The sequence below is a fragment of the Coptis chinensis genome, chromosome 7 (genome assembly GCF_015680905.1).
Source record: "Coptis chinensis isolate HL-2020 chromosome 7, ASM1568090v1, whole genome shotgun sequence".
NCBI lineage: Eukaryota > Viridiplantae > Streptophyta > Magnoliopsida > Ranunculales > Ranunculaceae > Coptis > Coptis chinensis.
Window position 1 is genome coordinate 22,311,854 of NC_141462.1, and position 26,171 is coordinate 22,338,024.

The following is a 26,171-nucleotide window of genomic DNA, read 5'->3' on the forward strand; positions in this document are numbered from 1 at the left end:
GATTCAAAATATTAAAACTTGGTAGAGAGAGAATAAGAGAAGAGAGAGAGAATGGGGAAGTGAGAAGTGAAGTTGGTGCTAGTTTTATACGAGAAAATAGCAAATCATCGTCAGGGTGGGGAAGTTATTAGGGGTTTTGGGGTTTTGAATGAGTGAGCGGAGAAGAAAGAGGGTTTGGGGTTAATTTCGTGCGACACTTTTTAGTTTTCGCAGTTTTTTTCTCCTGTTTTATCGTAATTAGTCCGGACCATAGTACAAAATTTCGTGCCAGAGCAATTTATCAGACATCCCAATTTCCGATATATTGGGAGGTGTGGGAAGTCCGGAATCTTGGTATTTATAGATATATTCGGAATTTATCAACAAAAATCATTGGTGCGGGACTACGGGAGATTGATATATTAGTTCGTTGAAATTTGTGGTTCAAAGGAGAGAATCTCGAAGAGCTTGGCGGGGGCCTCATTATGGGTGATCCAAAGCCATCTGTCTCGATATTAAGGATTCAAATGCTATTCCAACTGGCAACCTCCTCGGAGGGACCAAATGACCTTGATTCCTAACCTAGCAAGCTCCTCGGATCCTCTTACTTCTTGGACCAATACTGCTAATGACCTTGATTCCTCCCCAAATGAAAGAACGCCTTTCAAATACAAATGAAAGTAACAAATTAGCACTAAGAACTCCACCTTACTCATAACCCAAAGGAAGGGTCCCCCCCATGATACCTGCAACAAGGGTAGATCTTCACATACTAGGATAATCATCCTTATAGGCAACAAAGTTGTAGATCTTCACATAAATCCTTATAGGCATGCAAAGTAATACCGGACCCTTAATATTATTGTTTTATCCTAGTGGATGCTAAGAACCGATCAAAAATTCTGAATACAAAGCAACCATAGAAAATAAAGGAAATATAGTAAGAAAAAGAACATATATTAGATAAACAATAAAAGGCTCTCTTATTTTCCACATGGTTCAAAGAGGCCACTTCCTAACTCAAATACTAAAGCAAAAACATCATGCATTTAATACCTTCACTATTGTCAAATTATTACACACTTTCTAATGCCTAGTCTGATTTCCATATATCAAAGATTCAAAATTATATTTTAAATACACTAGATATGTTGCTTCAAAGTAACATAACATGCAAGATCCCCAAATAGTAGTTATGATATGATATACCAATAGTGTGCAACTGTGCATCACCCTTGCATATTGTAAGAATTTATGATCCCGCAAATTAAGGGTTCAAGACATCCATAAGAACATATTAGCATCCTTGCCTTAATGAGGTATCAACAAACTTGGATCAAAACTTATTTTGACTACACGGAAACCATGTCTACAATCGAATCTTTTTCAGGTTCCATCTCTTATTAGTCATTTAATTTCTACCAAAATTATTGATACACTCTACATACATAAGTCTTTTAGATTCTTCAAGTTTCTAAGTAGTTAACCAATTCAATAGAAGTAACCAAGATCTACGGTTGTTAGTCGTGTTTAAATGGAAAAAAAAGTTGAAAAAATTGGTTTCGAGGAAAGGAAATGGAGGAAGAAGAAATCTAGTAGAAACCAATGTATCAGCGGTAATTTTGATTATATCCGGATATCAATTTACCACGATTTCATCCCGATAAGTTGAGTTTCTCCTACCGATATATATATCGGTGATTTCATGTGCGGTGGGTGGCAAAACCGATATTTATCGCGATATATCGCGGCATTTTTAATGGTCGGACGTGGACACTCTAGCAACGCTTCCTCAATTAAGGAGGAGAGAGCTATAATATATATATATATATATATATATACAAATGAAAAAAAATTTAAATACATGAAAGTATCAAATTATCATTACTCATCCAAATACTAGAAGTTTTAGATTCAGTACCATAACACAACTCTAAATAAGATACTACTAATTACCAACCATAATGGCATAATCAAGTACTACAAATAAGTTAATAACTTTAAAATTTCCAATTATTAATAGTTCAAAGCAAAATAGAATTGTCTCAATAAGTCAATCTCAATAAGTTAATCTAACACCCACTCTTCAAAAAGGTAAACTCAAAAACTCTTTTTCTTCTCGCGTTTTCTTTTAGATTAAAAAAAAAATTTTAAACGGGAGATTTTCAAAATCTCGGGTTTTAAACGTTTTTTAAGTTTAAAACGCTTTTTTTAAGTTTAAAAAACCCGGGTTTTAAACTGGAACAAGATGCCTTGCCAATATCTCGGGTTTTAAACGCATTTTTTTCGCATTTTTTTTCAAAAAAAACGCCGAATTTGGTGACAAATATCGGTAATATTTCAACGATATATATGATATTATTGATATTTGGCAATATTTAAGTTTAGATAACAATTTTATTTAATATTTACCATTATATTTCAAATAAATATAAATAATATATCGTGATATATCAAAAAATATTTATAATATTTTCGATATTTTAGATATATCTACGATATTTGCATATGAAACAATGTAAAATATCCCCAAAGAGGGGGATATATCCACGATACATATCAAGAAATTGAGTATCGATAAATACTCATATCCCGATATTTTGTACTATGCCCTAATCCCTATTATGCTATTTCAAATAGTGGTGTCAAATGGGCTAGGCCTGGATATCAAGAAATTGAGTATCGATAAATACTCATATCCCGATATTTTGTACTATGCCCTAATCCCTATTATGCTATTTCAGATAGTGGTGTCAAATGGGATCAAGAAATTGGTATCGATAAATACTCATATCCCGATATTTTGTACTATGCAAACAATCCCCTATTCATGCTATTTCAGATAGTGGTGTCAAATGGGATGGGCCACGGCTCGCCCCCTAAACCTTTCAGGGGTTGGGCCAACCCTACCTTCATTTGCCTCGAGGGCCGGGTTGGGTCAGGCCAATGCTTAAATCTCGAAGCCTTTACCCGCCCCTCAACCCTCTCGAGAGGGCTTGATGGGCCGAGCTAAAGGGTCAAACGTGAGGGCCAGGTACTATGTTATACATTTGATTTACAAAATAAATTTAGAAACATTAGTTAAAAATGATAAAATCGAATGCAGTTCACAATTAAACTTTCAAACTACTAAAAAAAACTTATTAAAGTTGTATTAGTCAATTAAGATTAGCTAAATTCATTTCATAAAATATTATAATGAAATTATAAGGTTGGCAAACTTAAGAGATAAACGTTCTTTTAAGTGATTTTTAATATATTAATGCTAAAATGAAATATATTGTAAGAATATATATTAAAATATATGTGATAAATGTTGAGGGCCTAATAAGGGTCGGACTTAAGTTTCAAAGTCTAGGCCTTTACTCTCCCCTCAAAGGCTTGAGGGTCGAGGTAGGCCCAGCCCACAAATGTGTGAGGGCCTCATTTTAAGGGCTTTTTCGGCCCATTGGGGGGGCGGAGGGGCGGGCTAAGGGCTTGAGGCCCATTTTGACACCCCTACCTTCATTTTTAGACATGGTAAGGTGGCCTTTTGGCCCGTTCCCAGCAAATAGCAAAGCCCATATTTGGCCACCGAGTAAATTCACTAAATTGAGACTTGAGCCAAAAGTCCACTTGTCTTTCTTCTTTCCCGCGCAAAATTCACCTGCTCCTCTTCAAATCTTTTCCTCTTCCTCAAGAAAAGAAGAACACTTGTCTTCTTTAAAGGTATGTATGTATTCCTTCTTTTTTCATGGTTCTTTTCCCTTATTTGTTTTGTGTGAGGATTTAGTTAGTAGTTGGTCATAGTCCATTTTCTTGGATACAAAAAATTACTGATACATAATTTAGGATTTCAATTCAGATGAGTAAATTCATACTAATGTATGAACAGGAAAAAAAATGTCTACCATGCATACTGAATTGATGATTAATTAATAAATGAAAAAGATGACATTGCAGTTATCAATTGCACTTTAATTTGACATTTAAATTTTGTGTTCTTTAGGTGTTTTCAAGAAGAGATCAATTTTCTTGATACAATGGAAACTAATAAAAGAAAGAGGGCGTGTAAACAGTTGGTTCCATGGAGAGAAGATGACGACGAAACAATAAGAGACGTGGTATGTAATTGGGGGGGGTGGGGGGGCAGGACTTACTAAGGATCAATTTTATACAATGGCATATCATAAGAGAAATAGGGCGCATGAGAAGAAAAGCCGAAGAACAAATAATGTCGATCACCGCGATTGGGCAGGACTTCCTCGGGACCTTGTTGATGACATCTCAAAACGACTACCTATACTCCCTACTGTCAATATGGCTGCTGCCTGTGAATCTTGGAGGTGCGCAATTTCAGAACAAGTTCTTACGAAGAAGAAGAAATTTGTTGGGTTTCCGTGGCTAATGGTTCGTGGTGAAAATATGAGGGTCAGAACATGCTTTAGTATATTGGAGAATAGAGTCAGGAAGCTAAGTGTTCCTGAAGCAATGGGGAAATACCTCTTTGGGTCTTTCCAGGATTGGCTCATCACCGCTGAACGGAGATGCAACAGCAAAATAGTGTTTTCCTTTTGGAATCCTTTTTCAAGAACCAAGAAGCTCTGTCTACCAGCGGTGTCTGATAAGTATTACAAAATGGTATTCTCAGCATCCCCCGATGACGCCAACTGTGTGATTTTACTCCTTGGTAGATGCCGTAGAAGATTTGCTTGTTGGGCTCCTGGTCTTAATAATTTGTTTGAGGTTTTACTCGATCAAGACTACGCCTTTGTTGATGCTGCCTTCTGCAATGGTCGTTTCTATTTTGTGAAATCTGATTTCAGTATTTTCACCAGTGATGCAGAAGCTATGATTTCACTAATGAAAGAAGTGGGCATCACTTGGGAAATGTTTCGCAACAGATGTCTCCGTGGCCATCAAGTAGCAATGCCTTCAGAAAGAGCTACTCGGGCCCATGTGTGGCATGATTTGGTGGAGTCCTGTGGTGAGTTTTACTGGTTTGTCAAGTCCCCACTACTGGTGAATATTTGTTACCTGGTGGTTTTGAGGTGTTTAAGCTGAATGCTCATCAGATGATATGGGTGATGATGGCGAGCCTAGGGGATCGTATCCTGTTTGTTGCGACAGATGGTTCAAGTTCTTTTTCGGCCAAGGAGCTCGGTGCTGATATAGGAAACCGCGTCTATTTTGTTAATGATCATGTGCATGGTTTTCGCCAGTACGAGTGGAGCGCTTCCTCACCAAAACACAATAATTTTGACGATTGGGGAGTTTTCGGCATGAGTAGCAAGTCTTATTTCATTCCAGAAAACTCCGGTAACTATATGAAGCTAGGATGGTTACCCATTTGGATTACTTGGTGGTACATAAGTGACAACAATCCCCAAATTCGTCGTGACTCGTAGGGAATTGCGTCACTTTGACCTGTTTGTATTTTGATTCTGTGATGATCTTTGATGCTATAGTCTCTCCAGAGTTGTTTACAATGGGGTTCGTTTAATTTTTGATACACCGTGTACCCACTCTTTTAGGTAATGAGTTTCATGAGACTGGAGCGCACAATGGAAAGTTTGTACCACCTCAAGGAGAACATTGATGGGAGAACGATCTAGGCTTTGAATAAAACTAAGTTTGTTGGTTTTATTTTCTTGATCGTATTATGGAACTGACACTTTTTTCTTTTTCGAATTTTATCATGATTGGATCTGTTTACAGGCTTGAAATTACTGTTCTATGTTCCCGCATTATTTCAGTAATCCCTCTCGAAGTATTCTTGCATCAGTGAATTACGAGTTTCTCTTATATTGTTATCTACAGTTTGAATGTTATTTGAATGTCTGTCACTCTTCATATTAAAATTGTTCTTATACAATTTTGGTAGGAAAGTTTGTATGAGTTTTTCGTTTGGTCTAGCAGGGTTACACCATCTTATGACACGATCATAAAACACAACTTTTGCCTGGACTTCGTAGAAGGTTGGTAGTTGTATAATTTGGCACCATATCCAATACAAATGTGAAAGTTATAAGCATGTTTCGGTATGCTCCAATTTTCGACCTTGACTACATTTTCTTTTCCACTAATGATAATGGATGCGTCTGTTGTTTAAAACTTTCGATCTTTGACCAGAGATTTTGCTATATGTTTATTTACTTTTGTGTTCATTTTTGATAATTTTGTGTGTGTGTTCATGCTCCTGACAAACTTCACATAAATGAAACCTATACGTAATATATTCATGATAATTCTATATACAGTACGCGTTCTATATATGCTTCTATTGGTGAGTTAGTTTTGAGCATGGTAAGACTTAAAACTGGTGTTTTGATGCAGAAAATAAACTCTGCATTTGCCTATAATTTGAGCCTGGATGCCTGGATCCAACTATGGGTGTGCGTGTGACCAAGTCTCATCAGAAGCTGCTGAACTGCATCACATGGTCAAAATGTTCTGATAAGATATATTATCCGCAAAAAATTACAATTGCAAACTCAATTCCCTCAATCGATCAGGTAGAAACTAAACAAACGGATCCCTGTTTGTTAGTTTTTCTAGGACTCAATTGTGGTGTTAGTTTTAATTGGCTGTTTCATCGATTTTGCACAAAATTTTCAATCATGCCAGTGAGAAAGCTAAAATTTCCCGGTGACCTGATTTGGCCTTTTTGGTAAGACAATACAGATGAAGCCGAGAAATATTAACTTAACTAAATGTCTTCTAATCTAATACTAGACGAGATCTTGTTCAGGGTATATTGTCTATCAAATTCAAAGAGCCTAATGACGACAATCACCCATATTGTCTATTCCTGAAAGTCAAAAGATTCAGGTCAGCATGATCGAATCTATTTCGGAAGGAGTACATGAATTATAAATGAAGACTTTGTGCACGTTACTGATGTTAGTGCTTGAAAATTGAAACTGACACTTCTCAGACTAAAACTAGACGTGGAAGCTGAGTATGGATTTCTGGATGTTTGCATTTGCATGAATTCATGTTGCTTAGTGCTTCCTTACCTGTAATAACTGGTAATGGACAAGGACCATGTCTCTATATATATTCCCTAATTTTATCGATCACTTGCAGTAGAGCTTTGTTCTATTGAAGTGAAATGAGGAAAGCTTGTTTCAGTGCTGTTCTAATTACTTTGCTGGTGTTGCTCCTGGTAACAGTAGGAACCAGCAATGCGGAAACTGTAACTAGTTTGGATGGAGATGATGTTGAGCATTATTTCCACCATTTCAATCCACCCACTTACGGTAAACAACCACCTCAACAACAGTATCCACCACCTATTGAGAAGTCTCCACCGCAGTATCCACCACCTATTGCGAAGTCTCCACCACAGTATGGACCTCCACAAGTAGGGTATCCACCACCACAAGGGTACTCGCCACCAAAACAAGGACACCCACCACCATCTAAAGGATACCCACCACCTACTGCGAAGTCTCCACCACAGTATCCACCACCTATTGCGAAGTCTCCACCACAGTATGGACCTCCACAAGTAGGGTATCCACCACCACAAGGGTACTCGCCACCAAAACAAGGACACCCACCACCATCTAAAGGATACCCACCACCTATTGCGAAGTCTCCACCACAGTATGGACCTCCACAAGTAGGGTATCCACCACCACAAGGGTACTCGCCACCAAAACAAGGACACCCACCACCATCTAAAGGATACCCACCACCTATTGCGAAGTCTCCACCACAGTATGGACCTCCACAAGTAGGGTATCCACCACCACAAGGGATCTCCACCAAAACAAGGACACCCACCACCATCTAAAGGATACCCACCACCTATTGAGAAGGTATCCACCACCAAAACAAGTCTCCACCCACCATGGATCTCCACAAGTAGGGTATCCACCACCACAAGGTAAGTCTCCACCAAAACAAGGACACCCACCACCATCTAAAGGATACCCACCACCTATTGCGAAGTCTCCACCACAGTATCCACCACCTATAGGGTATCCACCACCACAAGGGTACTCGCCACCAAAACAAGGACACCCACCACCTATTGCGAAGTCTCCACCACAGTATGGACCTCCACAAGTAGGGTATCCACCACCACAAGGGTACTCGCCACCAAAACAAGGACACCCACCACCATCTAAAGGATACCCACCACCAAAACAAGGATACCCACCCCCATCTAAAGGATACTCACCACCAAAACAAGGACACCCACCACCATCTAAAGGATACACACCGCCAAAACAAGGACACCCACCTCCATCTAAAGGGTTCTCACCACCAAAACAAGGACACCCACCCCCGCAAGGGTACTCACCACCACAGCAAGGTCATCCACCGCCATCAATAGGATACTCACCGCCGCAGCAAGGACATCCACCGCCGCCTCAAGGATACTCACCGCCACAACAGGGACACCCGCCCCCATCTCAAGGGTCTTCACCACCACGATATGGTAGGCCACCTTCTTCTGACGATTCTTATGAAGTTCAAGGATCCACGTCACCCCCAGTCAAGAAACCACCTACTCCATACCACAGGTCTTCTCCACCAGTATACAAACCACCACAGACTCCTAAGCCACATCCACCGAAACAGCAACCACCATATAAGAAGCCTCCACCAACATCCGACCTTCACACTTAGTTCTTCTGCATGGCCTTATATATGCTATAGTTTGTATACTTGAGCAGTCTTTGTTGTCCATATCACCGGTTTGAATTTGAACTCGGTGGCAATAAATGCAAGTTCTATGTTTAGCAGTCGATGTATGAAATCAATAGATATGTAAACTTTTTCATTTGAATGTTCTTCTATTCCATATTGACCATATCAGGAGTAGACACTCCGTGTAATCTTGATAGGAAAAAGATCTTCACTGTGATAAGGCAGCACGCTTAACTGCCGTAAGTGAAGTAGACCTAACAATTACGGTTTTAAACCAAGAATAGCTCTGAGTACGTGGGCGAACAAGCTGTTATCTGTGAAGAGCTAAACCAAGGGCCTGGCTAGTAAGTACGCTGTACGCAAGTAGTATCCTTCTTATTGGAGACGTAATCACAGAGCTAGGGAGATCGTCACAAAAGATGCCGGAGCCTAAAAGGGCGCAATAGAAGAAGATAGAAAACAATCAGAAAAGGATTCGCAGTAACCAAAGGGTGCAATAGAAGAAGATAGAAAACAACCAGAAAAGGCGTCGCAGTAACCATAGCTAAGAATATCTTCATGACCCATACCATTTCCATCCTTTGTATTCGAATATCCTTAGTACGTCAGTAGCAATGATGTTAATGACTAATTAGTGATTACCATGAGTCTTCGGCTGGCTCTTAATAATGAATCTCCAACTAAAACCAACTCAGATAATTTATAGCATTTTAATTTTGTGTTTGTGGAGATCAAAGCTTTTAACTTTTCTCTCAAAGACACCTCTGCGTTTGAGGTATGGAACTCAGCTATTTGACCCATTTGTATAGGGATGAAAAGATGAAAGTGGCAGGCTGGCTGGCAGGCAGGAAAGGACACATCTTTTCTTCACATATGGTTATACTGGATAGACAGAGGCCATAGAGAGGTGATATCTCAACTTGCACACATGGAAGTTGGAACTAATTAAGGCCTAGCTAGTAACCTAGTTAACAGAATTCTACAGACGTAGACTGGTATTTCACTCTTTCAACATATTCAACGACACAAGGCTCATGAGTATATGAGATTTTGAAAAAGAGCCCAAATCGCCTAAGCATCAGTCTGGGTTTAGCTACAGCAGAACAAAACAAATACTCATTCTCTGCAGATTTTTAACAGTTACATCAGAAAGTTTCAGTTTATCATGATCCACGCCTGTGATGCAATATAACAGTAGGGAGTTTTCAATAAAATTAAGTACAATTAAGGCAAAGATTTGAAACTAAAATGAAAATCCTAAATTATATCCCAGTTTAATTTGAAGTCAACTTCTTCGACAGGCATATGACTCCATACTGTTACTGACAACCACTCAACCTGGCCCAATCTACAAACTGCATGCCTCCATAAATGTTGTTCGAAAATCGGACACCAAACGTGAATGCTAGTGCAACAAGAGGAACCTGTTTCGCTAATGGTGATGCTTCAACCAGGCGCTCCAGTCCATTGATAACTTGATATCGAGTGTTGGAAGAAACCGCCAGAAAAACACCTGAATATTGAGAGCAAAGAGAGGGTGAGGGAAAGAACAACCATTGAGTGGGACTCGAGAATGGGATTAACTTAGTGATATGCGAATTTCTTTTCTTTCGTCTTCTTATTTTCAGTTTTGAATCCAAAACCAACAATCTTCACAAGTTCACAACCTTCAGCACAATGATTTGTTTCTCAATGAGGATGATACATATTGGATGCTTTGGATCTGCTAAGAACTAAGGCACGTAGTAGTATCATATTCCTAAACACAGTCACACAGAAAAGGATGACATAGAACCAGAGCTACAGAACGACTTAATATACCCACAAAGAAGCAACAAGCAAGACTAGGTATTAAAAAAAAAGGGTAATGATCATAAAAATGGACATTCCACACATGATGTTAAATATGCACAGTGATAGCTGGATACGTTGAGCTGCTGAAAGATAGACGAAAATTTAAATGAGAAATGTACAATCAGACATACCCCAGAGAGCTGCACTTTTCACTAGAGGCGGAACAGGTATATCTTCTTCAGATGTCTTTATGCTCCTGAACATAAGGGAAAAAAAAGGTAAATGTTCTGCTTTAAAGAGCAACATATAAATTAATGTTTGGACTTGATGACAATTTTAATCAACAGCAGCTTAATTTATTCGAAAAACGAAAAAAAAAATGCCATATAGATTTTCCAATAGAAGAATCAATTGTAAGACGTTATAAACCATGAAGCTAAGTGATCTTTGTAATCAATATATAACTATGTTATGTGGACACACCATATTTCAAAAATAATCCGTGTTGGATACGTATCCACTCGTCCGTGTCGGACACATATTGTATGCGATATACCTCAATTTTTTATACTTCGCCATGTGAGACACTTGTCAAATACGAAATGTAACTTAGGTCTATGTTATATAATATGCATAAAAAGCAATTTATTTGATGCCAAACATTCTTACTTAAAACGACGTCAAATTAGCCATGTAGGCCATGACAACATAACATCAAATTTCACCAATATCTGTTTCATAAGCTGGTGTCTGTGTGTGGTGGTGGTGGTGGTGGTGATGGTGGGGGCATACTTTACAAGTGATGTACATATATTTTCACAAATGCAAAATCATAAATTAGAATTAGCAAAGCCAGGATTGAGTACAATGAACTGCTCATTTGCGCATTCTGATTCTTCTTTCTCTTTTATCTTTCTCTGTTTCGTGCTTTTTCCAATGAACAATGCAATTGCAATGCCCCATTATGCTCAGTGGGAAGATTTATTGACAAAGAAACGGTATATCGAAGGGTGAAATGCCCAACATGGAAAAGAATAAAAACAAAGAAGCAAACCACACCTATTGCCCATCCCTAGATAAACAGGAAACCCCAACCAAACACAAATTTTGTAAAAGAAAACTCTGTATGTCACTGCAATGCTTGGCCGACATCAATAATGCCCTTTTGTTTACTTATCACAAAAATCGTCAATATTGTACATGCATGCCCTGAAACTCCACCTCAAAATGCAAACTAGAAAAATCAAAATATTATAAAGAGTCTGAAGGAGAGTTATCCTCCAGTTGTCTAATGAGAAAAACAGAACCAAGTAAATACCCCTTTTCTCTTATAGATAAAGTCTCTAATTCCATCAAGACCCTATAAATTTTTAAATGTTGTTTTTCCCCAACACAACAATTAACACCCACAATATATTTATAATGGCAAAGTTAAAAATTAAAATAATAGCATAGGTTCAATCTCCTACTTAAGGAGAGAACAAGTAACATTATTCCTAGTTCTCCAATATGGGACTAGAAAAACTAATGCTAACAATGACACTTACACAGTTACACTCACACACTAATACTCCTATCCTACATTCGCAATACTCTCCCTCAACAACTATAATATTTATCTTCATAATAGAAAAGTAACAAAAAGTTTACTCCTAATAATAAATTTTTATTGATAAAGGTAGTCTGGAGTGAAAATCATGCTACAGGCCCAAAGGAGTACGAAAGTGCTCTATTCTAGGAGTCTAATATCTTTTAGCATTTGGCATGTGAAAACCTATTATTTATCAAGTACGATGGTCTTAAGAAACCTACATAAAAATTCTCTGGTTTAAAAACAAAGAGGAAGAAAAATGTTTTGTCACCTTTAAGACTATTAGGATGAAATGTTGATAATAGAAAGTAGATACAGGTTGCAACTCAAAATCTAGATATTGTTAATTAGACTAGAGTTTGGGGTAACTGATAAGATTCACAGAACCACGGAGAATCTGCAAACCCAAAATTTTGACTATTGACACAATGTTTTGATAAAAATGGTGGTATACCAGAACTAGAAATTGTTAGCAATTCAACTCTATAACATCGACAATATGAATATAACTAGGTTCTCAACCGCAAGTAGTTAGACCTCAAGTTTGCATACAGTTATTAGCCAAGTAGGTCAACAGTTTGTTCAGTTGAGAATTTAAAAAGAACTTTGTGAAAAAACGGTAATCAAATCAGAAGGGTACCTTTTAGCAGTCATAATCAAATTTGCAATGCCCTGGCCTATAAGTCCACACCCAAAACCAACTGCTCCATACAATATCCCCTGGATCGAGAATTTAAATAAATGCTTATTAGAAAACTAAGCAAGAAAGTATTTCCAGTAGCATTTCACCAACGAAAAGAAGACAAACAGGCTTTCAGAGGAACTACTTTTAAGCATTAGAAAAGGTGATATAACAAGCAGGTTTTAGGAACTACGAATTAGTTCTGGCTATTCTAGACTGTAGAAAGTATCATCAATGGTGTATGTAAAAGAATATGTATCACCTTATAAAAGTAAGCTGCAAGCCGTTGCTGTGCTGAAAACCTACAACCTGGCCTCTCTGCTTCAAATACACTGCAGAAGATAAGCATTTGGGATTTCAGCAAGACTTTTTGGATATGAGACAGTACAAATGGTACTAAGAAGGAAAACATGACATGAGATTCCATACTCTATTCTTAACATATTCTTCTTGTTCTCATTTTTTCAAGAGGTTCGGGGAATGCGCAGTGGGAAAATAAGTGTAAAAAGTAAACACTGAAGATGTTGATTCGTTCGAAAACAAAGTCCCTAGTTAATTCACTAGAAATACTGGATAGATTCTTTTAGACAAGAAAAATTGACCTGCTGGGCAAAGCTCCGTAAGACTGCTGCATGCGACCAAGGAATCCTTTTGAAAATGATGGCTGTCCTATGCGAACATAGGGTGCTAATAGACCAACTAAAGCAACGTTAACAACCACCCCAACCAAAAGATCTGCAAGATATAACTCAAACTCGGCCCAAAAATCCTTGCCCCGCTTATTGACTTCAGCAAAAGTTGCACAACCAGAATCAATGACTATCTGCAACATATCAATATTACGTCAAAACATGCACAAAAGTAATAAACTGTGTGGCAGAAAACGTGTAGAAGACATGCTTATGTCTGAAGCCTTGTGGAGGTGCATGATGCATTTGTTCATGCAAACATGTGGCAATAGGTCGCCAACTAGCTATATCTAGAACATTAATTTTCGATAAAAACACTAGGATCAGCTAACATGATTTCATAGTTCATAGCCCACTCATATCTTGGGTTCTTCAGAGAGTTAGGTTCCTTTTATACAACTTTTGGGTCATTTCACCTACAATTACTTTCTCGCCTAGGAAAAAAAAGAATATGAAGAATGAACGGGCTAGAACATAGGGTCCCCCCGGTTTTCAGGACTGATGCATGGGTGGCCTTCATATGAAGTATGATAATTGAAGATAATAGACATCACTAACCATAGTCACACTTACTATATAATTAACATACTGAACAAAGATTGTAAACAGAAACAACGTAAAATCCCAAGTTACAGACAACTGGTCAAACATGTACGGTTAGTTTTGGAAAAAGCATAAACGCTAATCATAGATAATTAAACATCAAATTAAGAAACAAACCTCTGCTCCAATTTTAAAGAGGAAAGACGGATCAGCAAGCATTCGGTTGCGAAGCAAAGAACAAGACTTCATTGCAAAACCTAAAGGCCAAACTGATCCCTACAATCAAGAATACATTGAAAATCAGGTCACATTACACAATCAAATGACAGGCAATCCTATTCATACAGACAAAACATTGATCAATATTTACCTGCAAATCCAAATATCTAAAAAGAAGAACTTTCCGAATTCCAACAGACTTTGCAGCCTCTAACATGTCGGAAGGAAGAGTAGCCCCCCGTCGTTCCGTCTCTTTAATCACCTCCTCAAACTTCAATAACGGCCCAAACTCCTCTTCTTCTTTATCACCCTCTCCATTATCACCACCTCCACCAGAAGGAAATTTCCCATTCCCATCACTACCACCACCTACATTATCAGTACTGGGCTGAAAACTAGTCAAGTCCTTGTTTAAAGACACACCCTTCTCCACATCCGACTCTGTAATAACTACATCACTATGTACCGATTCAGGTGGCGTGTAATTCGACATACACCTCACCTCAAAACTCTTCTTCCTCAAACTAAGCTGTCTATTACCTAAACATTTCATTCCACTAACCTCAATCTTTGAACTAGATAGTTTCCACAACCCCCTTATGTTAGAACAAGCTACTGACATTTTCTTTTATATTTCGACAAATTTAAGAGACGGAAATATATCGAAATGGGCAACTTCTACGAACAAACAAATGGAGAAAGTAGTGAAAACGGAGACGTGTCTCTACTTCTTTCTCTCTTACTCGTTTATGAGACTTGTCGTATTTGGGTGGCGCTTTTTTTCTGTCTGTTGCTTTTATTTGCACGTGTGGGTCACTAGTAAGATTTTATTATGTTCAATAGGGTTTTATTTGCACTTTGACTTTTTACCACAGCAGGAAATTATGCGTTTTGGGTGCGAATATGTACTCTCTTTTTTCAAGGACCACTCTAGGTCTCTAGCTAGTTCTAACTTCTAAAGATGCCCTTTGGTATGGTTTCTAGTGCAACCAAAAACTCATCACCATTTTTTTAGAATTTTAAACCCATCATTTTTAACCACCTAGCAAAATAAGGCTAATTATTTTAAACTTTGTTGCAGCCACATTAAGTAAGCTAGTTTTTAGACTTTCAGCTATTGAATTAGAAGATTCTCCATTATGAAGTATTTGCAATATCTTGTTTCTTAAATCGTCGAGTTAATTGAGCTCCAAAATCTTGCAAGAGCCCTTGACTTTGATGGGTGCTCATACCCTAACAAAATGATGGGATTAATACGATCGATCCGACTCCATCAAGTTTGTGATTCCGAGTTGCGATCCCCACCTCACAAAAGCACCAATTGCACTAACTCCAAAAAACAAATATAACCCTAATAGACCTCTACATACATACACATGTTTACACACATCTACTAAAGAAAAATTTAAGATGTTTTTTCAAATGAGATGCAACCTCAAAATGATGAAATAAAACAATAGAGAACACCTAGCAATACCACAACTCGCAAAAAAAAAACGAGAATTTGGTGTTTTAGATTGGTCAACATATTAATCAAATATACTACGGAAGCAATATACTACACATTCATTGGAAAAACTGAGAATTCACCTCATTCCATAAAGAATGACCTCTTTTCTCACTAATTTTTTTCTTAATGTTTGTAAAAATAGTAGAGTTATCCCCATCCACATTTGTGAATGGGGTGAAAGCAAAGAAGGAAACCCCTCAAATTAGTGTAGAAACTACTTTCTATATTTTTCATAATAAATGGAGTTTTAAGAACTATTTAAAACATAAGTATTTCTTCTATCAATCTCCTCCAACCTTGACATAACAATATCCAAAATAGGTTGATAGAGAATCTTAAAAAGGAATGATTTGGTTTTTTCTGAGGAAGATACACGCCATATAGAACCATCTCTAAACCCTAAATTGTTTTCCTTTGATTTTGACAGCATGAAAAATATATCTAAATTATCTTTTATATATAAATCGAAAATAACATAAATAAAATAAATTCAAATAGCAGTGACTTCAAGTCAAATAAATTTCGTGCTCAGTAAAAAAAAAATAATTAAAATTAAAATAAATAAATAAATCATTTCGTAATATTCTTCTTGTGGCATGCAAGCCCCAAGGCCCAAGTGGCTCCGTACAAACAATTTTGGAACCACATTTTTTTTTATTGCCGAATACCTACTATATCCCTCTCACTACACATTTAACAAGCACAATCATTATAAATTCACTTAATGAGCTCCTAAATCAATAATCATTTCTCCGCCCATTGCAACATTTACTTTCCTTTTTTCCGCCCAAAACATTTCTCTATTCCACATTTTCTCATTCTCTCTTTTTCTCACCTCAACAAATCACACTATAAAAAAAAAGATAGAAAGAGGGAAAATAAAAATAAAAACTTAAATAAAGTATTTAGAAGATTGCAAAAAATTATGCACAATAACGCAATAATATCTTATTCTAATGAGTTTGTATTTAGGATAATAAGATTTGTTATTCAAAAAAGACTTGCGCCGCAGCTTGTTGCACGTTTGTCGTAATTATTGCAAAACTCGTTATTAATAAAATTTTCACTTTATAATAAAAAATTATAATAGATAAATAAAATAGCTTCATAAATCTTTGTTAACTCGAAACAACTTCACGCCCAGAAAAAGAAAAAATTAATTCGGTAGTACTCGACCATGTTTAGGGTATGGAAAACAAGTAGTGGATACTCAAAAAGTAGTTACTCTAGAAACAGTTTGGTCTCTTTTTCTTTAGAGAGATTGTCTTGTGTTGTTTTTCATTGTTTTTTTTTTCAACTCCCCCAATGGAATAAAAATCCCAAAAAAAACACACACACACACAAATCCACCCGTATCAATAACTTCAAAAAGAAAAACCAAACTTCAATTCAATATGATTTCATTGAAGAATCAAAGTGATGGTCGGTCGATTGGAATGGAGACGGTGAACCATAGACTATTTATGTTTTTTTTTTTTTTTGCTTCTCCTGTTTATGATCTCTAATTTTAATTTGAAAAGGTGAAGGGAGAAATTTGTGAGAGAAAAAAATGAGTGGGTGAAAAAGAAGGCTCAATTTGTTGAGTGTATAACTTGAATGAATAATAAAAAGATGTTTTCTCTCTCTTTGTATTACTTTATCTCACCTAAACCCAAAGATCCACTATACACGTTTTTTTTCTGGTTTCACAATCTACCTGGTTTATACCCTACTCATTAGTTGTGGCCCAATTCATAAAATGAACGGGACCAAACACTAATACGTGGTATACATATTCTTATTCGTATTTGGAGGCTTTCCCAGCCTACTTTGGTCAATTAAGCTTTGTGTGGCATTTGGACATTCGACCCAACACAATCCGACCTACCCATTCGACAATTGGTTTAGTACCATAAATTTGTAAGAAAGAAAACGTTTTATCACCTTGCAGTCTGGACTGGGCCTAAATTCAAATTACCCATGGACCAAAAATCTCAACTCAAACTATAAAAACCGAACAGACACCACCTAAAAGCTCAATTCTCCTCATGTTAATCTCCAACGGTCTTCTTCCATTTCTCCCTTTCCCGCCAAAACACACAAACACCAAAACCCCAACATTCTCTTGCCTCAAAACATCTCCCCAACCACAACAACACTCAAACAAAAACAACAACAATAACAGACTAATCCAATTTCTTTGCAAAAGAAACAATCTAAAACAAGCACTTAAAATCCTTTCAAATGAACCAAACCCAACTCAACAAACTTATGAACACTTGATACTTTCTTGTACGAGTCTTTCGGACGGTGTATTAGTTCACCATCATGTTATTGATAATGGCTTTGATCAAGATTCGTTTCTTGCTACTAAGCTTATTAATATGTATACTGAATTTGACTCTATTGATAATGCTCGTTATGTGTTTGATAAAATTAATGATAAGACTGTTTTTGTGTGGAATGCCATTTTACGGGGACTTGCGTTGGGTGGTTATGGGGAAGAGGGGCTTACTCTTTATAGGAAAATGAATGAAATGGTGGTTGAGTCTGATAGGTTTACTTATACTTATGTACTTAAAGCTTGTGTTGTGGCTTCGCCGTCACTTTCGCTTATTAGGAAAGGGAAAGAGATTCATGGACATGTTTTGAGACATGGGTTTGAGTCATATGTTCATATTGTGACTACTTTGATGGATGTTTATGCGAGATTTGGATGTGTTTCGTATGCGGGGTCGGTGTTTAAGGAGATGCCTGTCAGAAATATTGTTTCTTGGAGTGCTATGATTTCTTGTTATGCAAAAAATGAGAGACCCTTTGAAGCATTGGAGCTCTTTTGGGAAATGATGTCTGGGGGACTTGATGTTGTACCGAATTCGGTTACCATGGTTAGTGTGCTTCAAGCTTGTGCTGCTTTGTCTGCTTTGGGTCAAGGGAAGCTGATACATTGTTATGTTTTGCGCAGGGGATTTGATTCGATTCTTCCTGTGGTTAACAGTCTTATGAATATGTATGCAAAATGTGGGAGTCTGGAGATTGGGCGTCAGATTTTTGATCGGATGGTTAAAAGAGACACTGTGTCTTGGAATTCTATGATAACAGGTTATGGGATTCATGGATATGGTTTAGAAGCAGTTGAGTTCTTCAAAGACATGGTTCGTAATGAAATCTCACCCAGTATAATTACTTTTGTGAGTGTATTGGGAGCTTGTAGCCATGCTGGACTTGTTACCGAGGGAAAGCAGATATTTGACTCTATGACTCGTGAACACAAGGTTACTCCTAGTAGGGAGCATTATGCATGTGTTGTTGATCTTCTGGGTCGTGCTGGTAGATTGGAAGAAGCAGCCAAGGTTGTCGAAGGAATGCGGATTGAACCAGGTCCCGATGTCTGGGGCTCCCTACTCGGTGCATGTAGAATTCACTGCAATGTTGAGCTTGCAGAAAGAGCCAGTACTCGTCTCTTTGAACTCGAGCCCATGAATGCAGGAAATTATGTACTTTTGGCAGACATCTATGTGGCAGCTAGGATGTGGGAGGAGGTCTCTAAAGTGAAAAGAGTTTTAGAAGCTAGAAAACTAGAGAAAGTCCCTGGTTGCAGTTGGATTGAGGTGAAGAGGAAGATATACTCATTTGTGTCTATCGATGAGATGAACCCGCAGATGGAGCAGCTGCATGCTTTGTTGGTTCGCCTATCCTCAGAAATGAAGGAGAAGGGTTATATTCCTGAAACCAAGGTTGTGCTCTATGATCTTGATCAGGTGGAAAAAGAACGCATTCTTCTGGGCCACAGCGAGAAGTTGGCTGTAGCGTTTGGGCTCATCAACAGTGGTAGTGGTGAAATCATTCGTGTTATGAAAAATCTCCGGTTGTGTGAAGATTGCCATTCTGTTACAAAGTTCATTTCGAAGTTTACAGAGAGAGAGATTTTTGTTCGAGATGTGAATCGGATTCACCACTTCAGAGATGGGTTTTGTTCTTGTAATGATTACTGGTGATCAAGAATCAAAAGTCAGCCCCTGTTACTTCTCTGAGGACCTCCCTTGAACTTTTGAAACAAGGAGGTATTTTGATTATGTACAGTTTTCCTAGCTGAATTCGACTTGCATGAGACATCAACAGAAGAACAGTGTTTAAACTATGCAATCTGGTTCTACTCGTGCCCATTTTTTTTGTTTCAATTCTGTTATACCTGTAGTCCTAAATATTTACTGAGCCTATCAAGTATCAACTGTAAAATGACCTTTATATCATGCTGATAATGGTATATGACCATAATTTCTTTTATAAAATTAAGGATGAACCAAAAACTAAAATGTGATTTCTTGGCCATTAATAGCATCTTCCAAGAGAAAAGCAACTACTGTGTTGACTCGTAAAATGAATTTACCAATTAGGAATGGAGAACTTTAGAACTGTTCCTTAAGGAAGTTCCTCTTGTACTAAGAATGGCTCAATAACAAAGTTGTTCTAGCTCGTTGTGTGTAATGTTTCTGAGGCTAGTGAAGAAGTGTCATTGGCAGAGAAGTCTAGGTATGATCTCCTGCTTTCCTATAATAATATAGTCTCTATGAACTTCTTCGATCATTATCATAGTCTAAATGCCCCAAAACTGTTGATATTTATAGTTATGTCTGCAAACTCACACTCCTACATGCTTGATGATTCATACTATGCGGTTCTGAAGTCAGGACACATCAGAATAAAATGGTGACAAAACCATATTATATAGCTCTACTCTTGTTTTTTAGAGCTTACGAAGCACTACACTGTCAACTGATTGCTATCGCCTGACAGGCTTAAATACTCTATTAGATATAATCAATTACATTATTTTCAGTCATCCTGTTCCAATGATTCAATGTGTTGACTTTGATTGGAATTTGCAGATAATACATGTCCAGATAATACATGTCCAGATACAAACTTGATTCAATATAAGGACGGGAACTTATAAAATATGCCGTCCTATACAATTCATACATGAAAAGATTTTCTTTTTTTTTATATATTTTTTTGGCTGCACCCATGTCACTTCTGGGCTGCCTACGTACATGGAGGGGGACATAGAAAGCCTTACCCCACTTACAGATCAAGCACAAACGTAGTTCTTAATTACATTGGATAAGAATTTAATGAATACAACTCAAACTCCCTCCTTCCTTTCTGCAGAACCCGTTTTTTTTTGGTTGAACAAATTTGAGGCTTTGGCAGACCCCTACAGCAGAATCCTACCATTCGTAGACCATGGCGCCAACTGTAGTCATTCGTACGCCAATCATACTGCCAACTCCAAATTTAATTGCACAAAATTCTTTGCAAGACTGAGTTCCAAAGAAGGCGTTGCAGTTTGATTGCAAAACTTGAAGAAAGGATGCCGTAGAGCCTCAGCAGCAGTTGGCCTTGTATCTGGATCCCATGAAAGAAGCTTGTTCATAAGGTCAATTGCATCTTCACTCGCAGAAGGCATTAATTCACCAAGAGGCACTCTCGAATATAGAGGAAGCTTTTTGTCGAGTGCTTCTGCTAGTTGAAGACCCACAGGCCAAGAATACTTGTCTGGATTCCCAATAATGCTGCATATTTCTTGAAATTGTTCGTCAGGAGAAACAGTTCGGCCATGATGGCTCCCATTGCCCACATGTCAACAGCTGACCCGTACTTGGATTGCAGCAATACTTCTGGCGCTCGATACATACGCGTGCCAATATGTTCTGTGTATGGGCAATCCACAGGTTTTGAATCATGATACAAGCACTCATGAATAGTACCTAAGTCAGCAATCTTGATGATTTGCTCGCAACTGGAAACTAGTATATTATCGGGTTTAAGGTCACGGTGGATATACCCACATGTGTGCATGTAATCTAGCCCTTTAAGAATCTGAAAGCAATAAAGTCTGATTTCTGATTCTTTGAGAACCGTAGCTCTATCGGTTATAAGTTTATGCAGACTACGATCCATCAATTCAAATACCATGTATAACTTGTCATCTCTTTTGGCAATTTCTTCAAGTGTGATGATATTTGGATGACTCAATCGTTGCAGCGCTTTTACTTCGTTTGTGTCCAAGAACTCTTCCCATGTAGAAGCACACTCTTCCATCAGCTTCAGCTCCTTTATAGCGACTTCTTCACCATTATATTTGTTAAAACCTCTATAAACACACCCAAAACTACCTTCGCCGATCTTATCACCAAGAAAATACGACAATGAATATTCCTCATCCCTCTGGTTACTACTCATATCTTCATCATCCCAACCCATTGTTTGATATAGAAGAAAAATAAAGAAAGTTTTTACGATGGAATTAACTTCGACGATAGATTATCAAAAGAAAACTTTTTGTGATGTGAGAACAAATAAAGAAAGTTTAGACGATGGAATTATTTATAGAGGCCGGATCTTCTCCACCCGGGTGTAAAAGATCACATTTTACACCTTACAAAAGTAAATTGACACCTGTCCACATATTTCACACCCAAAACAAAGGGAAGTAACGGTGTTAGATAAAGCTAAAAAAAAAAAAAAAAACGCTACAAATCACTAAAAATAAGGAAAGATGTTGCCAAATATCCAAAACAAGATTCGAGCTCTTCTTTGAGATTGCTGAGAACAAAGAAGACTATAACAAGTTCTATGAGGCTTTCAAAAAGAACCTAAAACTTGGCATCCATGAGGGCTCCTAAAATAGAACCAAGCTTCTTTGAATTGCTCGTATCACTCAACCAAGAGTGGTAACGAGCTGACTAGTTTGAATGATTATTATCACTCCTTTAGATGCCTAGCTTGTTACAGACAAAGGTAATGCAGTAATAGATCAACACTATTAGTCATCAGCACTTTGGTGAAGCCCATGGGTGTTATCAGTCATGCCTTACACTCAAGTCCAAATAACACTCAATGAGACATGCATAAAATCATCCCCCTGTGGGATATATGCAAGGCAAAAGTTTCGTCAAGCAAGCTAGTTTAGCCTATTTTTGCTTCAAATCCATGTAAAACCAAGTAATTTAAGGAAAACAATGTTCTTAATTTCATTCTTTGGGTTAGGCCTTACAAAGTTACAATGTACTAAGTTGTAAAATTTATGTGTCATTTGAACCTTCTTCTACAATTATTTTTATCTAAAATTTGTGATGAGTAGTGAGGAAAAAATGAATGTATCAAATCTGGAAGCATTTTTTGTGGAGGTTACCACACCTTCTTTTCTTTTTGTTTCTCCATTTTCCTTTGAAGTAGAGAGAGAGGGCGAGAATGTGGAGATAAAGTGATAAACCAAACCACGCACAGAATCTCTCTAGTTTGTAGCGTTTTTTTTTTTTTTTTTTATTTTGTTTTTGGATTTTATCTAACACTGTTAGTTGGGTAAACTTTTGGGGTTAAATGAGTGTACAGGTGTCAATAATTCTTTGTAAGGTGTAAAATGTGATCTATAAAATATGGTAATAGTTATTGAGCATATTGAGGAACCGAACCAAGGTGCATCTATAAAATAAAATATGTATCTATTAACAGAACAAAAAGGGATAATACCTTTGAGCCAATCTTCCTGTCTAGGAGGTTATTCAGTGCATTCAAGACCTCCTAAAAGCACCGATCCACAACGGCCTCCCTCCAAATTCAGTAAAGTCACACCCCAAATTTTGTTTACCCAGAAGTCTTACTATAATCCGTAAGTTCTTTTCATTTATAGTCACGTGTTGAATAGTTTCTAATTGAATTTATAGTAATCAAATTGATACATTTGTATTTGCTCTTACTTGGTTAATTTGATTCGTTTTAAATTATGTAGGTTTTGCAAGTTTGAGTGTATTTACATTTTGTCAAGATTAAGGTTGAAGAACCTGTTTGAACACCTTAGTTAGTGATTTTTTTCCCTATTTTTTTTTTTTTGATCTTACAGCAGCTGAATTTATAGTTATGTACAAATCTATTTCAATTCCTATTGAATGGTGACGTCTGTTTATATGGTCTTTAGCTGAACGAAGAAACTTTGATTCTCATATCTTAAAAACTTAGTGATCTTTGCTGATTCTCAGGTATGTTCCTTTTCATTTTTTCATTTTTCCTTCCCTGCTCTTTCGTCCCCTCACACTCACATAACGAACAAAACTAGCTTGCGTTGTTTTATTTATTTATTTATTTTTTCATCCATGAACGTGGCGATGGGACCTTGGCCAATCACTATAACTTAGTGATCTCTGCTTATTCTCAGGTAAAGTGAAACAGGTAACAATTGATCTTTTATATATAACAACTGTGATTGTTTCCCTATTTCATGGGTTATGTAATTCGGAAGAATGTTTCATGGTTATTTATTTTGGAATTTAAATTGAACTCTCTTTTTACTTGGTTCATTGTATAGTCAATTTGGATTTGAGTAACAATCTTATAATAGTATAGAAGGCTATTACATTACAGAAAAGATCACAAATAGTTGATCTAAAGCCTACTCGAATATATTTAGGGTTAGGTTGGTTAGGTTTGCTAGAGGCCGTTTTGATGAAATTCCTATCACCTCTGTGAAGATACTTAAGGGTCATATTTAAAAAAAAAAACACAATTAATTTGATGGAGCATCTTCATGTGGTTAATTAAGTTAGGGATGTTGGAAAAAAATTCAGTTTTTGTAGGTTTGCTCAGCCTTCTTGTTATTTTTTTTTAGCTTTTCGTAATTTAGCAATCGAATACACGTTGTTACCATTGTAGGCCGGGTACAGGTGACACTTCTTGAGTACTCCATGAACTCGAAAGCATGTTGTTTCTTGACAAACTACAAACAAATCCATCGAACGCTGAGGGTTTGGAAAGTTGATATATTTATCTTTTTTTTTGTCGTGTATGTTAATAGCCTTCTCCCTATTTATATAATTGTTTGTTCTCAATGTGGGACTAGGGCAGGAATGGATATTGTTGTCTCCAAAGATCCGAGCTTATGTTAGTGCTTTAAGAAGATATTTGATTTCTCAAGAACATCCAAGGTCTCTCCGAATGTTTCAAGTAATTGCTTAGAGATGTGAGGATTCATTGTTTATGCAGATCAAACGAAATCCTCCATGCAACATCAAGCTTGGCTTCCTAAGACATGTTTATAGGATGGAGTACATTGTCTTTGTCTTTCTAAACCCTTTGTTTTGTAATAGTTTATATTATATTCTGAATTTTGGTTATACATTGTGAAGTATGAGTATTTATTTTCTGTTTGGTCTTGTACTATTTGTACTTCCTAGAGTGACTTAGATGATTGAGTTGTTTGTCGATGACCATCATTTTCTTTCGCAGTGAGTTTTGCCATTTGTAAACTTGTATAGTCAAAAGTTACAAGAGGTCTTCCTTGGGGTTCTAGAGAGTTTTGGCAGTTTATATCGGGCTGGTCTTTGTTTATGGAGTAAAATAGGATGACGTTATTCCTATTTTCAAGGTCCCGTAGTTGCAAATTCCAATCGTTTGTATTATAATAAAATTCTATTAAGATTGCAATTAAGCCAATTGGCATGCACATTAATATTTCGTCAATGGTACAAATGCAATTGCATCTTATCCGCTTTGAAATTGATCACCAAGTAAGCCTTCGCTTATTTTTTTTTTCTTCCGATAATCAAGTTACCAAGTGATGTTTTGGTGTAAATATGTACATGGAAATATGTGGTTGATTGTTGAAGTTGTCCCCTCTTGAATGTTGAAGTTATTTCTTTAGAAAATTCTAGTTTTAGGGCTGTTTATAGAATGTTCATGGGCATGTAGAGGTACTAGGTAGCGTGCACCAAGCGTGGCGAAGTTGTTTTCTGTCGCACTTGCTAACCGCGGTGTTCGGGCCAGCTAACACGATCTCGACTAATCTCGAGGCCCTAATTGGAAATTCGACCGATACTACCTCACAAGTGGCCTTGGGAGGAATCAAACTAGTGACCATTGGGGAGCAACCCAAGGCCGGACCGGGCCAGGCTACCGACATTATAACTTTTCCATACTAATCATGGGCAAGTTCAGTATAAGTTATTCTCTACTTTCTTCTTTTTCTCATATCGCGTTTCCCACCGCTTGATCATCGATAGGGGATAGTAAAAAAATTACTTCGATTTTTAAATTGCGTGGGCACATTATACGAGGAAATGGGAGACCGGCATCATGGATACCATTATGGAGTTAGACCTTGTTGAAAAAAAAAAAGGTTCTAAGGTTTGCCATCTCAGGTGAAGTTAAACACTCGCTCCAGCCTATTGTGTTTTCAACCGGAGGCTATAATCGGCAATGTTTACCATGACTTTAATGATGGGCTTATACCATCGTACATCACTTCAACATATGAAGAAGAATGTGGTGTTTGTAAAACTCGAAAGTACCATCAATTGTGGATGAGTAGGTACGGTGATGTCCTATCCCGCCTATCCAATTACCATGTGATCGACTTCCAAGAATGACAAAAGAACACATTGCTTCCCCGAGGTAATTGTTGGTCTCAAAATCCATGACGAAGCTTGCCATTGATTCTTCGTTGGCTAAAGGAAACAAGAGTATTAGTGATTTCCACAACGTTCT

General features: G+C 37.3%; 2 protein-coding genes and 1 pseudogene across 3 annotated transcripts; 1 reads left to right on the forward strand and 2 right to left on the reverse strand.

The window, feature by feature from the left end:
* Positions 1-9,710: 9,710 nt before the first annotated feature.
* Positions 9,711-14,945, reverse strand: LOC147486630 (protein RETICULATA, chloroplastic-like). Its single transcript, XM_086569713.1, has 7 exons — positions 14,292-14,945; positions 14,099-14,197; positions 13,292-13,512; positions 12,952-13,021; positions 12,648-12,727; positions 10,608-10,672; positions 9,711-10,135 (listed from the first exon to the last, which is right to left on the reverse strand). The coding sequence occupies exons 1-7, from the start codon at positions 14,760-14,762 to the stop codon at positions 9,942-9,944; spliced, it is 1,200 nt and encodes a 399-aa protein (XP_086425839.1). The 5' UTR covers positions 14,763-14,945; the 3' UTR covers positions 9,711-9,941.
* A 2,670-nt stretch (positions 14,946-17,615) lies between these two features.
* On the forward strand, positions 17,616-19,939 carry LOC147486631 (pentatricopeptide repeat-containing protein CRR2, chloroplastic-like). 2 transcript variants are annotated; one of them, XM_086573062.1, is made up of 2 exons: positions 18,360-18,517; positions 18,595-19,939. In XM_086573062.1, the coding sequence occupies exons 1-2, from the start codon at positions 18,492-18,494 to the stop codon at positions 19,625-19,627; spliced, it is 1,059 nt and encodes a 352-aa protein (XP_086429188.1). In that variant the 5' UTR covers positions 18,360-18,491; the 3' UTR covers positions 19,628-19,939. The 2 variants fall into 2 exon arrangements, with proteins under 2 accessions (XP_086429186.1, XP_086429188.1); XM_086573060.1 differs by having other exon boundaries at positions 17,616-19,939.
* Positions 19,940-20,907: 968 nt separating this feature from the next.
* LOC147486632 (cyclin-dependent kinase F-4 pseudogene) lies at positions 20,908-21,896 on the reverse strand (annotated as a pseudogene).
* Positions 21,897-26,171: the final 4,275 nt, after the last annotated feature.

Coding starts and splice junctions, on each gene's coding strand:
- LOC147486630 (XM_086569713.1), bottom strand. CDS start 14,762: ATGTCAGTAGCTTGTTCTAACATAAGGGGGTTGTGGAAACTATCTAGT. Junction 14,198..14,291: donor TTAGATATTTGGATTTGCAG/GTAAATATTGAT, acceptor TCTTGATTGTAG/GGATCAGTTTGGCCTTTAGG. Junction 12,728..12,951: donor TTGCAGCTTACTTTTATAAG/GTGATACATATT, acceptor TTCTCGATCCAG/GGGATATTGTATGGAGCAGT.
- LOC147486631 (XM_086573060.1), top strand. CDS start 17,678: ATGTTAATCTCCAACGGTCTTCTTCCATTTCTCCCTTTCCCGCCAAAA.